This window comes from Protomyctophum parallelum (assembly GCF_964188405.1).
Source record: "Protomyctophum parallelum genome assembly, chromosome: 4".
NCBI classification, from domain to species: Eukaryota; Metazoa; Chordata; class Actinopteri; order Myctophiformes; family Myctophidae; genus Protomyctophum; species Protomyctophum parallelum.
The window spans coordinates 32,338,608-32,356,619 of NC_139700.1; the positions used below are offsets into that span (position 1 = coordinate 32,338,608).

At 43.4% G+C, this 18,012-nt stretch overlaps 1 protein-coding gene across 6 annotated transcripts in view; it reads left to right on the top strand.

The window, feature by feature from the left end:
* srgap1a (SLIT-ROBO Rho GTPase activating protein 1a) overlaps positions 1–18,012 on the top strand; it is a 118,642-nt gene that overhangs the window by 50,879 nt on the left and 49,751 nt on the right. For all 6 annotated transcript variants that reach the window (XM_083763972.1, XM_083763976.1, XM_083763974.1 and 3 more), the window contains exons 4-8: positions 2,596–2,658; positions 8,219–8,398; positions 10,314–10,442; positions 13,911–14,132; positions 15,178–15,279. In XM_083763972.1, the coding sequence (XP_083620098.1) occupies positions 2,596–2,658; positions 8,219–8,398; positions 10,314–10,442; positions 13,911–14,132; positions 15,178–15,279 (696 nt within the window). The remainder of the gene's footprint in view (positions 1–2,595; positions 2,659–8,218; positions 8,399–10,313; positions 10,443–13,910; positions 14,133–15,177; positions 15,280–18,012) is intronic.

The following is an 18,012-nucleotide window of genomic DNA, read 5'->3' on the forward strand; positions in this document are numbered from 1 at the left end:
CGCAAGCGGAACGCCTTCTAGTCGCGTTTTTGCGTATACTTGAACTGTGCACTTGTGTACTAGCGTCAAATGTTCACTCTCCGGGATAAGGGTCCACTCTGATTTAAATGAACACTTTTTGACAGTGCAGTGGGATTTTACAGTGTGAGTGAGCCAGGCAGTAGCAGACAGTGCTTCATTCAGGAGAGAAACATCCATCTCGTGTCCCCAACAGGGTAGAGATTCCTTCCACCCTGGCACCGCTGTTCCAGTGGTGTGTTTACAGTTTAGACGGAGGCCTGTCAGAGCGTAGGGCGGTTTGTGTACAGTATATGGGATCCACCTGGCTCTGTGAGGTCATTGACCTCAGTAGATGCTCTCTGTCTCCCAGCGCGCGCACACACCCACATATGTGTGAAGCAGTGGTTCTCAAACGTTTTCACGTTTTTTCAACACCCAATTTGGTTTTGGAGCCCCGTCTGCAAATATTTTGTGCCAGATACGAGCCGTTTTGTGTTAAAATGTTCAAAGCAAGACTTGTTGATAGCAGATCTACAAGCTCGATTTTCTCTAGATCTCTGATATATACATTTCTGATATATGCTACTGAATGAATGAACGAATAGATTATTTTCGCTGCTGTTAGCAAAGTCTTGCAGTCCATGTCATGCCAACATATCGCTGCTTGCCTTGTACCTGTATGAGTTAGTGACAAATAAACCCTTTTGATTCTTGATTCTCCAAATGCTGTCATTTGCTATCATGGATAGGAACTGTGACTTTGTGTATCTCTCCCCACCTTCCCAAAGCCCAAAATGCAGGTGTTCATTTATCCATTTGTAACTCAGCAGATCTAACACACAGAGTTAAATTAAGGAGTGTGCTTTACTATTTGGTGGTGAGTAAAGCACTGCAGTGGGCTAGCCGGGGGTTCTAGGCTACCTTCTCAGAACCTCGTTGCAGCTTATTGCTGGGAAAGAGCGTCCAGAATGAGATTAAGGGGATGCATTATTGGGTTTAGAGAGAGACAGACTCGGAGTAGCCTCGGAAACCCAGACGTTTTATTTCGACTCGGAGTGCTCGGGCCAGGGCTTGAAACATCATCCAGGTAACATCCGCGGTATCAATCGCAACCTTAGAGGAGATCGTACATTCACATGTCATGTCTTTTAACCTCATAAACGCATGAGCCGTGAATCTGTAAGGGAGAAATGTGAGATGCGTAGTCAAATGAATAATAGAAGCACCTATAGAGCTCCATCATGGCATGCAGTAACTGCTAGAGCGTGCACCGTGCAGGCAGATGGGTTGTGGGTACGTGTCTGACGGACTTGTTGTGGCATCATGGTTGATTGGTTCACCATGTTTGGAGAGATTTTCACACATCACACAATGTAGTTTTCAGTGGTGAAATGTAGTGGGTCACTTTTACTTTACTTAAATATTTTAATTTTTTATACTTTATGGCCAATCTGGGAACCCATTCACAAAAATAAATACCCTTTTCCTTTGTATTCTTCTCCGTGTCGGCCCGTTCACTCTCCTTCAGCCCTTTTCCTTTGTATTCTTCTCCGTGTCGGCCCGTTCACTCTCCTTCAGCCCTTTTCCTTTGTATTCTTCTCCGTGTCGGCCCGTTCACTCTCCTTCAGCCCTTTTCCGGTGGTACAAAATCTACATTTAATGGGAGTTGCCAACATATTCAGCTGCAGAGCTCTGAATCTGTCTTGAGAGATTACTTTGTGGCAAATATTATTTCACTATACTTATTTGACAGCTATAGTTGCTAGATACATACATACAGATTTAGATTAATAATACAAAACATACATTAACCCATTAAAACCGGGATGCATAGTTTTGTCTTTTTTTGATTTTTGCATTGGCTATTCAAAAATAGCAAATATACTATCTGCTATTGAAAAATTTTCAAAAATCTTGAAAGTGTGCGAACTAATGCTTTAGAAGGCATTTGTAGAATCGACCTCTGGTCTTAATGGGTTAAGTGATAATGGATGATGTATTATTATATGTTGAGGTTGTCAGCAGCACATAAATAATTGAAATCAGCCTCTCATTTACCAGCTGCAACATTAAAGTTAGGAACACATTACTAATTACAAAATACTAGTAATATTGTGTAAATGGACCATTCTGCGATATGAGTACTTTTACATTTGCTTGTCTATTTTGATTCGAATAGGGCATTTTTGCTGAATGTTCTCCACATTATCGAGGCACTAGGGTTCATGTGGTTAATGAGTTGGACTTCTGGGCACTTAAACTCACTCAATTTTATCATATATGCTATATATATATATAAATATATATATATTTTTTTAAAGATTTGTTTTTGGCTTTTGTGCCTTTTATTGATAGTTAAAGTGAAGACGGACAGGAAAGAGGGAGAGAAGGGGAGAGACATGCAGCAAAGGTCATCATGAACGGGACTCGAACACACAACGCCAGAGCCTATATGTGCCTGGACCATTAAGCCAGCGGGCGCCCCTGCTATATTATTTTTTGATTATGTATTTTGCTATGCAATATTATAATTTTGTGGGATGTATGTGTTTTAATTTAGTTTTTCTCTCTGTTTCCTTTCTGTTTAATTTTCAGAGCAAGGAAATAACCTTTCAACTCCAAGAAGACTTGATGAAGGTCCTGAATGAACTGTATACAGTAAGTAGTAATACCCGTCTTCCATAAAATGCTTTTGGTGACACCTCTGGTAGCTATGTGTGATTACAGCATCTGTTAAAACTCATTAACTCAAACGCCTTTTGACACCTATTTTCGTAGGTACCTCCCCGCCGATGATGCCTTATCACGCTTTTTTAATATCAATTGATTACTTTTTGATTACTTTTTGGCCAAAAACAAGCTTGATTTCCAGGTGATTTCTCTAAACCATAGTATCTCGCTTACAAAAAGTATGTTTTGGGTGGATTAAATGACAATGTTACATATGTAACATGTTACATATAAGATCACGAGTCACGACCCCTAGGGGGGGGTCGCCAAATTATTTTGGGGGGTCCCCAAATTATTTTCATCACGGGTGGCGAGACATGGCCAAAGCATTTCCGGGGGTCCCCAGCCAAAAACTTTGAGAACCCCTGGTGTAGGACACCTGCTGTTTGAAAAGTAGCACTGCCTGATACTCATAAGGGTCTGTCTATACTAGGCCCCCTAATATCCTCGCAGTCAATTGTCATTTTGCAGAATAAGGAGGACACTAGAATTCATGTGATTTAATATAGTTATAATAGATTATTATTAATACAAAACCAAACCCAACAGTTAAACTGTATCATACCCGATTTATGGCGAACTATTTTCATGACCAAAACATGTCTGTTGGCTAAGAAACCCCACAGACCCTGCATGTTGGAACCCGCTAAGAAACCCCATAGACCCTGCATGTTGGAACCCGCACGTAGGTAATATGTGACCAGGGCATTTAAAAATCACTAATCAATAATTAATTTAACTTTGTGCAGCTGGTTCTATTCGGCCACCAGCTGAGATTCATGCTCAATCTGGATGAGATCAATGCATGTATAGATTAGATAATGATTGTACACCATGTCGTATAGAGAGACCCCTGTGTGGCTTGTATACTGCAGCAGCGCTTCCTGTGGCATCCGTTGGCGTCAGCCTTTGGTGATGAAGCGGTTTGATTGGGTATTCGATAGAGCTGCATAGTGACAGATAGTTAAGAAAACAATCAATGGATTTGTGACATGGCCTATTGAGTCCTCCCGTTAATCTTCACACCAGGACGCGCATGCGTGCATTTGAGTGTATATGTAGCTGTCAGTTGAGCTCATAACTTTCTGAGTTTCTGTCTTTATTTATTTAGCCAACTTTCGGTTAACTTGTATTATTATGATTATGATAATATTTTGCAAATAATGTGAAGGACATAATATTTGGAATGTCAGAACTGGCCAATACCATTATATGCACAAGAAGCACTTGACAACTATCAGATCAGGTAGAAACTATAGTTAAATCTTTGATCTTCTGATCTTTTTTGGGGGATTGTAATGGATTGTTAATGTATTAAACACTGGCATTATACTATTACACAGCGTGGTGCGTTGTGAGCTCGTAGCTCGGCTCTTTCACTATTAAAAAAATGTGGTCACTGTTCATTAATCGTAATTGAGGCAAAAGTTAATTGTGATATTGATTTGAAGTCTCATCGCCTAACCCTAACTTGTAGTGTGAGCGCGCTCGAGCATGCACGCTGTGTGTGTGTGAATGTGAACAACGAGCCATTGTGCCTCTCACGAAACTCAATGACATGTCATTTTCCCATTGGCAGTTGGCTGGCGTGTTAAACGCTAAATTCACACACACGTAATCAATTCAGATGTTGGTGAAACCGCGACCCACCTGTCATGCTGTGTGATCACGGCTTAGGTTGTCATGGTAACGGTCAAGAGGCAGCGGTCACAAGGAGTTCAACACCTCGGGTCAATGATTGTGACATAGGGCCGGCAGATGTGCACAACTGTGTTTTTCACCAAATACCTCTATAGATGTAGGTGACGATAAGCTTACAACGCTTGTAGAGCTTGTAGATCTTGTAACACATGTAACTCTGTGTACAAATGGTTCCATTTGGTTCCATGTATAGATATCGTACACACTCACAGGGTTAATGGAGCACTGTGGAGTCTGCAGCGTGGGTGACTGTTGCATCAGAAAAAGCCACAGGGCCTGTGCGGGCCACCGCCAGTGAAATAACAGGTCTCGCCTGTCTTCTAAATCCATCCAACTAAAAGGAGCTGCAACGTAAACACAGCAGCCCCAGAAAGAGGAGTGTTCTGCCTACGCTCACTCGCCCTGCTCTCCGCTGGGTCCCCTTACACCAGACTTTGTTGCACCAGCATAATAAATCATAATTTGGTCCCCAGTACTTTTTGGGGTATTTGTCACATATCGTTAAATGTGTGTCTGCAATTAACCCATCCTGGGTGTCAGAAGCAGTAGGCGCACACCGCATGGGGAACAGTCTAATTTAGTATCTTGCTGAGGGACACTTGGACACATACGGTAGACCGGGGCTGGGACGATGGGGACTTTCTGTTACCCAGGCGGCCTCTTTCCCTGTCTCTACCCATTCAGTTATGGCCTCTTTCTCTGTCTCTACCCATTCAGTTATGGCCTCTTTCTCTGTCTCTACCCATTCAGTTATGGCCTCTTTCTCTGTCTCTACCCATTCAGTTATGGCCTCTTTCCCTGTCTCTACCCATTCAGTTATGGCCTCTTTCTCTGTCTCTGCCCATTCAGTTATGGCCTCTTTCTCTGTCTCTACCCATTCAGTTATGGCCTCTTTCTCTGTCTCTACCCATTCAGTTATGGCCTCTTTCCCTGTCTCTACCCATTCAGTTATGGCCTCTTTCCCTGTCTCTACCCATTCAGTTATGGCCTCTTTCTCTGTCTCTACCCATTCAGTTATGGCCTCTTTCTCTGTCTCTACCCATTATTTTATCCATGTTCTCTTGGACCACCTATAATTATGTTAAGGGCCGCTAGTGGTCCGTGGACCACCGGTTTAGAAACGGGGAGCTATACCATCCGTCCAAAAAATGGGCAATAATCTCAAAACAAATAGGTTTTATTTTGCTCCGTTGGTTCCACTGGCACAGAAATAGCCCGTTCTGGGGGAACGATGTTTATATTGTAGAGCAGGGTGAGTCTGTATTTTGACTGAATGTGAGGTTTTAATGTGGACAAGCGTAATACATCTACAGGCAACCCATCTGTAATTTGCTGGAGCCGTTTGGTTATGGCTTTAAACCACAGGTTGGCCATATTGCTGCCGTCCTCGAGGCAAATGGCTGCACTGCATGGCCTTGTTCTAGGTTCACCATGTGGAAAAGGTTTGTTGACTCCTCTCCTCTCCCTAGCTTCGCTGTTTTACAGAATCACTCGACCATCCCACTTGACGCAATAGTGCACTCACTAATGACAATATTCATGTCATTATCCGTCTATCATAGTGAGTAAGTTCTCTAAACTATTACGTGTGTGTGTGCGTGTGTGTGCACGCATCATGGCCATGCCTCAGTGGTTCTTCTTCCAACTTCCTCAGTGGGTGATTCACCGCCACAGTTCTTAGAGCGCTCCTAATCCCAGTCCGTTGTGTCTCATAATACATTCTCTGGACAACAGACAGTTTAGTAAGAGTTCTACACATCTCCTGTGTCGTGACCTCTAAAGAATTCAGTGCAGGCAGTTCTGTGCCACCTGCTGCAGAGTGCAGAGAACATGAGTCACTTTATAATGGATCGGTCGGTGGACTCATTGGAGTGTGTGTAATTCCCTTCCTCCGATAACAGTGAGTCAAACCTCAAGGAAGTATGCTTTAATCTGCAAGTCCCTGATGAAGGTGATGCGTTTCCCAGCATAGGGACGTTATTTTGGTCTAATGGCCTCAGCATGATGACAGGACAGCCAGCAGGCTTCAGTGCACGCAGGTCCACACGCAATGTAAACGATATCTAATACGAATAGTGATATGTCAATAATGTCATTGTAGGATAAACTGTCTGCGTGCCATGTAGAATTTAACAAGACTTAAAAAGAATTAGGCCAACTCTCATATTGCAGGGCACTGATAACTTTGTCCTGATCACCCACCCGCTTTTAATGTTATCAACTGATAATCACCAGTAGGTTACGTAGCACTCAGGCCAGCAGGCTCACCTGAAGCCTACTGCATGCATACTGGCGTCGCTGTGTGTGTGTTTCACAGCTTCACCCTACAGAAGGCTGCTCAGATGGCTGTAAGTGCCCCAGGGGGGTGATAGGGCTAGTGGTTGAGTATCTTGCTCACACATCGACCCGTAGACATGGGGGAGTCAAGTGTTAGACTGGCGACCGTCCGAGTTACCGTTCCAGACGATGAAAAAAGTAATCAATAGAATATTCTCTATAATAAAATGGCTGATAGTTTGTAGCACTCAGCTACGGCTGCCCATACTGTTGTCTGGGAACATGGTGTCACAAGGTCGGACTCAAATCCACTCCAGAGGGTTCAAATGTAAAGGCTGCTTCTGTGGTCTCGCCATAGGGCCACACATGGGCATATCGTATATGACATCAACTTGTGACAGGAGCGGTCCCTATTGAATGAAAGATTATCTATTTATAAATATTCAAGTTTTCACCCCAGTTGTTTTAGCTTTGCAGTCGATTTGGTAGATATGTTTTCATTCTGTAAAACTATTGCTGTGACACTCCCAGCAAGCTGAACAGCTCCCCATCATAACGGTATTGTTTTATATTATGTATCATAACGTCTTTATGAGACGGTGTCCACTCTACTTGGAAATGCTTGAATATTACAACAACAAACAGGCATGAAGCATGCACAAGTCTATGGGTGTGGCCTGATGTCATCCGTGACATCAGGTCTATGGGTGTGGCCTGATGTCATCCGTGACATCAGGTCTATGGGTGTGGCCTGATGTCATCCGTGCCCATTGGAAGCGTTTGGGACTCGAGTCCATTTCCCAGCTGGAGCGCTCGTCGTCCTCCTAACCCTCATTTCAAACCAGACAGCGTGTCTAAATCCACTCAGAGCGATGAAAGGAGCGTGTCACGTTTTTTAAACTGCTATGATTTGTGGATGCTGTGGTCCGACAGTATAAAAACAATTGGGAGATAGAATCTGTCTTTGCTTTGCGTGTGTGTGTTTGTTTGTTTTTTATATATATATATTTTTTGCAATGGGGGCTGCCTATTGTGAAACGAATTGGTGATGACTGATTTTATTTATGCTAGTTGCGGTTCAAAGTGTTAAAAATAAACATAAAATGGTCTCAGACTCTGAAAGATTGTTACAAAAAAACGCTGAAATTATTTTACACATTAAAATGACTTTAACCCATTCTGGGCGGGTGTTGGTGTTTTAAATAAGCATTATGTTATACTTTAGCTATTGAAGATCTACAAGCTCATAGCGCGCCACTCGGTGGCGTGCTACGAGCTTGTAGGTCTGCTATTTTTGAGAAATCGTGAAAATGCGGCACAAAGATCTACAAGCTCATAGCGTGCCACCGAGTGGTGCGCTACAAGCTTGTAGGTCTGCTATTTTTTTTAAATCGAAGAACGACTGAAACATGGCTTTTTCAGAAAACTGTCAGGATGTAGAAGACATTTTTAGAATCTGATCTCAGGTCAGAATGGGTTGAGTTCATTGGTGTTTGTCCTCTGTGTCCAGGTGATGAAGACCTACCACATGTACCACGCAGAGAGCATCAGTGCTGAGAGCAAGCTGAAGGAGGCCGAGAAGCAGGAGGAGAAGCAGATTGGCCGAGTGGAGCCCGTGTTCAGCATCCGCCTGGAGGACCGACACCAGAGGCAGCGCTCCGTCAAGAAGATCGAGAAGATGAAGGAGAAGGTATGGACCACATCCCGACGCGGTGGTGTTTTTTACAGCACATTTTGATCTTAGTTTTAGTCATTATGGGCTGTATTTTGTGTGTCTTAAGTACCAGGTCTTATTACTTAACTTAAGACCTGGAGGCGTGGTCAATGCTCTTTGGCCACTCAGAATAGCCAAATGGCATTGATCACGCCTCCAGGTCTTAAGTTAAGTAATAAGACCTGGTACTTAAGACACGCAAAATACAGCCCATAGTCTCTTGAATAGTTTTCATTTAGTTTTAGTCACATTTTAGTAACCCGGAATGTCTTAGTGTTAGTTTTAGTCGACTAAATGTCATAAGATTTTAGTCGATGTATTTTGGTGGGCCTTGATGCCATCGTAATGACTGATTTTACACTTGCTGAAAATAGCCGATCTACAAGCTCACAACGCCTCGCAGCGCGTTGTAGATCTGCTATTTTCAGCATGCAACCAAGTGTAAAATGACTTATACTGGATCTCTTGTCCACTATAGTCCCTTCCTAACATTTTATTTGTTGAGGAAATTGTCAATACATTTAGTCTTAGTTTTAGTCACCATAGCTTAGTTTTCATTTAGTTTCCATTTAGGTAGTCGACAAACATTTTTCGTCTTAGTATTGGTCGACAAAATCAACATTGATCCCGAGACACTTCGACCAATCGCTGATACGTTTATGCCACGTTCGATGACGAGATTCTGGAAAACTCTTATGCTAGTACAGTATCACTCCCATTTGACATTGCACAGTAAAATCCTCATGCTGCGTTCACACGGGTGGATAGTAGATACAAGACAGTCTACCATTAATTTCCAATGGAAGCCAGCCACGTGAAGCTACAAAGCAAATCCGACGTTTGTAGCTGATACAAAGCTATAAATACGTTTCAACTTCAGATGCAACATACAAAGTGACAAATATGCTGTGAATCTTTGTATCTTTGCATCTGCCTGTGTGAACACAGCATTAGTGTTACTTAATTAAAGCCCAGTCCACACAGTACCAATGCAAATATTTAATTATATATATTAAATATATAAAAAAGTATGAGAACATAGATGACTGATGTCAGACTGGCCGCAATGAAGTCCGAGACCCACATGAGGCCCTTCAGCTATTGTCAGCTGTCCTCTTCAATGTGGTTCTACGTCTCTGTCGGTGCTCATGATGACATGACGTGGACTGAACGTCCACAGGCTGCGACACACTGCAGCGTGGCCTTGCTCCAAGAGGCCTCAAGAAGTCCTTGAAAAGCACACGATGGCACGCTGTCGCTGTCCTTGTGTTCTCAGAAGCCGTCTGTTTTCTGTTAAAGCTCCGTGACAAATGATTTAATGACCGCAGGGAATAACTTCTTTCTTTTTCTTTTTTCTTTTTTTCTTTTCTTTTTTTTGACACAGCTCTGTCAAGAATGCATTTGCAAAGCTTTTAAATGTACGTGTGTGCGCGCACGTGTGCCTGCGTGTCAGTGTGCGAGCGCGCGTGTCAGTGTGCGTGCGTGCATTGGTCAGAGGATGGTGACTAAGAGAGCATGTATAGAATTCTGAAAGAGGGCTCAATCAGAGATGTTTAGCTTTTCATCTCTCATTCTTCTTCATTTTTATTTTATTTATTTTATTTTTCTTACCACGCCAAATATGTTTGTCATCGCTGTGCTCTACCATGATGGCACGTTGCACACAGGGAGACGAACCATCGCGTATCAATAGAAGGAATACTCGGCTCATTAAAGCTGCACTCTGTAATGTTCATGTCGTCATGTCAGGAGATTCGAACCCAGCTCCACCCGCACAAGTTCTGACATTTTTACCACTGGCCTAATGGAGCACGTCTGTTCAGTTAGGAGAGCAATTGCATTTTGTTGTTTTTAATTATCCCCCTCTCCCTCTCTCTCTCTCTCTCTCTAGCGCCAGGCCAAGTACTCAGAGAACAAACTGAAGTCCATCAAAGCGCGGAACGAGTATCTCCTGACGCTCGAAGCAACAAACTCCTCTGTATTCAAATACTACATCCACGACTTATCCGACTTAATTGATGTAAGTATGAAACGCTATGTCCTGTTTCTCATTCATTCTGAGAAACGTTTAGTCAGTGTATATTTGTTAGCATGATTTCTGCTGTCAAAGATTTTTTTTTGTTCAAATAATAATCTGTTATCGACCAACTGGAACAGCCCAGTATGAGATGAGGGAGACATTTAACCACGTATTCAAATACATAAATAAAATAGCCAGTCTGTAAGCTCATGTTTGACAATCTTTGATATGTCCTGAACAGTTCTGTGTATGTCCAAAATAGGGATACAAGATTGAAAGTTAGTTAAACTTAAGTTAATACATTAGTCTCATATAGCAAAATGATCAGAAATCATAGTCCGGTGACATCTACATTGAGAGATGGGGTTAAAACTGGGTGGATACAATTTGGATATAAAAAACCAGTAAGACGCCGCCTAAAGGGCGAGGTGGCGTGCACGCATCCGCCTGGGTGACAGCAGACTGCTGGACGGCCGGCCGGGGCGTGGTGGCATTAATAGGTCAGATGTAGAGTTGCTGGCCAATATTGATGACATCAGTGATCTCCATATGGGCTTAATTGCGACAGCAGCTTGCATTTACTATCAGGGATCTCCATCCCTGATGATGTCACATGGTGTTACGAGACCTTATATGCACCATATATGGGGGCCTTTCCATGTATCGGGATTTTGAGTGATTCGCTGACTGACTGACTGACGGACAAAAATGTACGATGTCATAGTAAATGCGACGTGCGGTCGCAATAAATAACCGCCTCGCAGAACCAATGCAAAGTCTTGATTGTGGTCCTCCTTATGGGACGGTATAATGATTGTGTTTTAGGATAGGTTTTTTTACGGCTGGTTTTATCCCTTCTCAAGTCGATGAATTGAGGTTTTCCCAGACGTATCAAATCTCTGATCGTCTGGCTATGCAAGACTATACCTCCACATATTCACGACCAGGCACACGCAACGATCAGACGGTGTGGAGACTGAGTCACACCAATGTTCCCTTTCCCTTGCAAAATCATCCTCTCGTAAAAAATAACCGTGTCATGGTTATTCGCACTCCCTCGTGTCATGGAGCTGCTGCGTTCACACAGGCCTTTTAAGGTTTAATAGTGGTAGGATTAAGAAGAGAATGATGAGTTTAGCAGCGCAGCCTTGATATATAGGGTGAGATGTCAGGAACTCAGGACCCATCTCCTCTTATCGGGGTTCAAATATCTGCCCACACAGCTACAGCCACCAGGGGGGAAAGTAACTTTACTTAAAGATGGACTGCCGTGATTTCCCCCCCCCCCCCCCCCCCCCCCCCTAAAACATGATCATCAGGTACTATAATATGCTTATACTAAAGAGAAAGATTTATTTTTCTCCAAAAAGTGTACTGAAAGTGTTAAAATTAGGTTTTTATGTGGCCACAGCCACCAGTTCATTACGTATGACTGGTTTGCCTGATGGGTGGTGAACTGGTGATCCACCAGAACTGAAGCCGCACCCACAGCTGTTGTTGTATGATAAAGGGGGAGGGGTTAGGGGAGGGGGTGATAATGTGATATCACTGTAATGTGATGTCACTGTCATTTCGATGAGGCCCTTAAAATACTTGCCTTGTCTTCCACACTTCCATGTTCCATTTTAAGCCACGATTGCAAGACTTGTACAGCAAAACAGCAAAACTTGTACTAAAGCTTTAGTTGTACTTACTTTAGTTGCAGATTTAAAATATGAATACTTTTGCTATTTGAAAAGGCCTTTTAGCTGACAAATGAGTTCTGTTGTTTTAATTCAGGCCTAGAGTATTTCTATATTGTGGTAACGCTACTTTTACTTAAGTAAAAAAATATATATATCTGAGTACTTCTACCACCACTGGACATCACAGAATTTCATTTGCACAAATGGGTGTAAAAACAACAACATTTTGCATCATTGTATTCCATGTCTCTTCAGACTGAATGGAGAGCTGTAACCCAGTTTATTTCTGTGTGAATTCCAGCTGGTTGTGGGTCAGCACTCCCATTGCTCAGCAGCACTCGGAGCTCTTCACTGTGCCTCGCCTGCAGAATGCGTTGTGTGACCTGCCACAATCGATGAACATGACTTATTTATAATTTATTTGGCCTACTTATTTTTTTTGGGGGGGGGGGGGGGGGGGGGGGAAGAGGAGGAGAGAAGGGCTATTTCTTTCTTGATGGTCCGGAAGGACAAGAGTAATGCGAACTACCCTCTGTGTCATCATCATGCTGTGGAGAAATTAGACCTCTCTCTGTGTGTGTGTGTGTGTGTGTGTGTGTGTGTGTGTGTGTGTGTGTGTGTGTGTGTGTGTGTGTGTGTGTGTGTGTGTGTGTGTGTGTGTGTGTGTGTGTGTGTGTGTGTGTGTGTGTGTGTGTGTGTGTGTGTGTGTGTGTGTGTGTGTGTGATTGCATCTTAGAAGAATCCTTGGTCTCCATGTTCACTTTTTTTGAGCATGTCATTATCGGCTTCAATTTTTATAGTGTACCAATTCCAAATTAGTTCTTTGTTTTTTCACTTGTTTATCCCTATATCAATGTAAGAGTTCTCTCTCCTGATTGAATGAAATTGCTATCCTGGTTTCCCCTTTACTAAATTGCTGGAGAAGACGGGGACACCCCGGTCTGAACAAGCACTCAAACAATAATTACAGAATCATTACAATGAATCAGGATTTAGAAGTACAGTATAATACTTTATTTAACAAGAAACATCACTTACACCTCCTTTAATAGCCAGCAATGTTTCAATACTGGTGACATCAAATAACTGGAAAATAGTTGAGCTTAAATTACTCATGTCAGTGGAATGTGCTGAGCGCTGTACTCACTATCCAATTAACTCAATAAATGTGTCCAATTCTGGTTAATAAAATGTGGACGTGCCCCATTCCAACTCATCCACGGCAGAGCCTAACCATCCGTCCCTTTAAAAAACTAAAGGCGTTTTTATACTAATAATAATATAATATAATTCAACAATAATTTTAATATTAATAATTCAACAGTCGTAAGAAGTGAGTGAGGAGGAAACCCCTTCTGCACGCTCAATTGTGGACTACAATGTGTGGTTGAAAGGGCAGTGTGCAATTAGTTGGCAGTCTGTGTTGTACAGTAGCCTATGTCTATCAATGTGTCTTTTACAGCAGATCTCGTGTTTCCATGACAGTTCTTCACCCTAGAGGACGATACAATCTATCCTATCGTCTCTGTCGGGTGGAAACCAAACCTGTCACTTTTCAGGATCCAATTTCAAAAGTAGCAGATCTACTAGCTTAAAATGTGTCGCTTTGCGCCGCTTTTCAAGCGTTCATACTTTTGATGCTTTTGTGTGAGGTATGATCAAGTAGGCCCTACATAGTAGGGTATTAATTACGAAAAAACACCAAAAAGTTGAAATATGGAGATACAGTAGGAGGTTTCAGCCCTACAGCAACGCTCTCCTTCCTGTGCTGTGCTCCTTCCAGTGCTGTGATTTGGGATACCACGCCAGCCTGAATCGAGCCTTGCGGACCTACCTCTCGGCAGAGTACAACCTGGAGACGTCGCGCCACGAGGGCCTGGACATCATGGAGAACGCCGTGGACAGCCTGGACCCCCGCAGTGACCGGCAGAGGTTCATGGAGATGTACCCCACCGCATTCTGCCCGCCCCCCAAGTTTGATTTCCAGTCGCACCTGGGAGATGAGGTACAGTGCAGTCGTCCTCAAGACCTCCAGTTTGATGTGCACTAGTCCGGTGGTCCTCAACCCGTGGGCTGCGAGAATATTGCAAGTGGCCCCTCAAATAATTTGCAAAGCGTAGCAAACATTAAGGGTGCGTTCAGATTCAGAACTTCGCACTGGTGTGCCCTCTTTGTCGTTTGTTTATTCAGTGCACTCGGTGCATTGTTGTTCGAAAATCGAGTGTGCTGTGGATATTCACAATGTGTCGCATTGTGACTTAAAGAATCGCTTAACCATGAATACCTTTCACTACAGCTCCACTAAATTTAAACCCACAAGTTCATTTTTGCATGGAACTAAGAGTTTTCTGCTAAGTTCTGTTAAGTTATTTTTTTACTGTCCAACAGAAGTGTGCACACGGCCAACTCATTACATTGTATGGAAGCAGTGCAGGGAATTTTACATTTTATGAAAAAGTCTCAAACTTAATGAGGTCTGATTTTTAGTTGTCGCTTAATTGCAGCATTTACTGCTGTCTGTCCTGCCAGATTAGGTTTTTATAGGAGCTGCGAATAACAAATGATGTCTCACAACCTCCTAGCCTGCAGCCTGACATCTGTATGTGTGTGCAGAGGTTTTTACTGCTTGGCTGCCACTGGCTACCGTGTCTGTATATCCTGGCTATTGATTCTAAAGGCGTCTGCATTTGTATCTACTCTGGCTTTTGTGAGCACCCCAGCCTCTTTTTTTTAATATTCCCTTTTACTTTAAGTATTTATGCATATGAGTTAAAGTCCCGTTTGTTGCGGTGGTGGCTCAGGGGTAGAGCTTCCGGATGGTAACCGCAAGGTCGGCAGTTTGAACCCGGGCTCCCCCAGAGTTAGTGTCGAAGTGTCCTTTAGCAAGACGCTGAACCCCTAATTGCTCCTGATGTGCTGGTTGGTACCTTGCATGGTTTCCGCCACCATCGGTGTATGAATGTGTGTGTGAATGGGTGAATGTAATGCACAATTCATGTAAAGCGCCTTGGATAAAGGCGCTATATAAATGCACCATTTACCATTTGCAGGTGAGCCAGATCTCGGTGCAGCCGCCAGTGAATGGGGAACTCATACTGCGCTTCCAGCAGCTGCAGTCTCGCCTGGCCACTCTGAAGATCGAGAACGAAGAGGTAACACAAGAGGCTTTACACTACAGTTTCAAAATCTGGTTGCATCACACACTACAGATTCTCTTCCTTCTAATCTAAACGTGCACACACTACATGCACGAATTAAAGAATATATGGTGCTATACACACACGACAGGATTTTATGGAGATCATCGAGCCTGCCAGAGCAACCCAGCACCTGACATGACATGGCCTCACCTCACGTGCCTTGATCACATGCAGAAGATGTCAACAACAGAGCCGGTTAAACCTGTGGTGGTAATGGGTGAACGGTTATTCCTGCATATTAAATTAAGCTTCACACTTGTTTTCCATGGCGGGACACAAAGTAATGAATCTGGGACATTACAGAACCATCGGAGGCCTATTTAATGAGTCAAACAGCCCAAATCTGTAGAACTCATCAGGTTCCGTCTTTGCACTTTGTGTTGAAATTTCGATTAATGGTGGGATTTATTACTTCCCTCCCGTTTGATACATAGTCCTATTCTGGGTGGAACATTCCCCCCAAATAGCGGATCTACAAGCTCTCACTGTTATGCTCCCAGTGATTGAATTATCTGTCTCTTTGATTCTGTGCACTCCGTCCCTTTTACATCGGACGTAGTGTGGCCATATTTTCAAACTCACAAACTGGGACCCTTAGCCACTGAAGCCCTGCTGTATTTATTTTGTTTTTGTTGAGTTTTTTTCTTGGTGTTTTCTTCAGGAGTGGGGACATTTAATTCAGCACTTAGCACACCTAATAGTGACTGCACCTTTCAACAAAGCAGAACATGATACACGTCTCTCTCTCTCTCTCTCTCTGTTTGTCAGTCTCTCTCGCTCTCTGTCTCTCTCTCATCTCTCATGCACTCGCTCTCTCCCTTTTTCTTCTCCTCCCTCTTTGTCATCATCACACACTCGCTGTCCATCTTTTATCTGTTTGCTCACACGACCAGGAAGTACACGCTCACAGCGGTTGAGTTTTGTTGTGTGTAATGCTGTCTGTTATTAACTTATTTGGCATGTTATGTTGAGTACTACCAGCCCAGGTAGTATCCTCACTGTTCACACTGTCTGTACTGTTGGGAAAAATGAACGCATTTTGGGCGGGAACCCCTTTTGGTGTTAGCATTATGTTATGATTTAGCTATTGAAAAATAGCAGATCTACAAGCTCATAGCGCGCCACCGAGTGGCGCGCTACGAGCTTGTAGGTCTGCTATGTTTGTAAAATCGAAGAACGACTGACATAGAAACATAGCTTTTTCAGAAAACTGTCAGGATGTAGAAGACATTTTTTTAATCTGATCTCAGGTCAAAATGGGTTAAACATGCATGCTCGTAGAAATGCTGCGGGGGCTCTGTGCCCTCATCCTGGTGGGTCAGCGCAGCGCTGGTGGGTGCAGTTGCCTTGTCATAGGATCACCAGATGGCTTCTCTTCCTTGGCACACGGTGCCAGCTACATCCTGCCCGTTCCAAGGGTGGCGAGGGCACCGGGACAGCACTACAGGAGAGCAAAAACAAGCCAACTTTAAGTCAGGCCAGGAAAGGCACTGCATAGTAGCACAGCTGTTTCCTTAAACCGCCGTGACACCATGAAATACAGGAGGAAATGGGAGGTAAATAGTTTTTTTTTATGTCGGAGTGTGGCGAGTGGGAATGTCACAATCTCACTGTCTGTGGGAGGACCCATGGATTAAAGTCGCCATGACTGATTTGAGTCATTAGCGTAAAAAGAGAGAGATACTCAGCAGCAGTCCCGTACCTCAAGTCCTGCAGGTACTTCTTTTTAGTTTAGTTTTAGGACGGTGACGGGCTTCGTCTGAGAGATGGGTGCTGGATTTCAAGTGGTTGTTTGTGCACTCTCAGAGTTATGGGGGCCCTTGAAATGAAAACATTTGAGAACCACTGCGTTCAGTGTTCATCTCAGTGCCTCATCAGTCAATTCAGTGTCATTCTGTCCAAAATATGAATGTGGTGATTTAGTTCTCATTTGCCTCAAAGATTTGTATGAGACAAAAAACACACACACACACACACACACACACACACACACACACACCCTCACACACACACACACACACACAGACTTGTTTTCTCCTCTCCGCATCGGGTCACAAGATGAACTCAACTTAATGGATCCTTCTCGAGGCTAAAACCCTGACAATCTACTACCTTTGTGGGGAGTGTGTTTGTTTTTTCCCTCAGATAAATCACAGAGATGCAACATCAAAGTGTGTGTGTGTGTGTGTGTGTGTGTGTGTGTGTGTGTGTGTGTGTGTGTGTGTGTGTGTGTGTGTGTGTGTGTGTGTGTGTGTGTGTGTGTGTGTGTGTGTGTGTGTGTGTGTGTGCGCGTGTGTGTGCGCGTGCGTATGTACGTGTACCGCGGGCCAATGAGCAGATTACAGATCTCACCACATGGGTCTGTTGAAAGCTATGGACGTCACGTCACTGATGTCTGCCATGCAGAAGAACTGGACTGTGTCCCAAATCATTCACTCACTCTCGCACTACTCTCCATTCCCTGTCTGGGCAGTGCTGTGTACAGCACTGCTTCTACCTAATCACTTCAGCTCTATACAGGATATACTTTGGCTATTTGGCAAACATTTTGCTATCTACAAGGTCACAACTCAATCTGTCTGAAAAGCTTTTTATACATTTAATGCATTTGAAAACTTGTGAAATGGGACATTCTGCATATTGAGTACTTTTACTTATTTAGGACGGGAACCCCTTTTGGTGTTT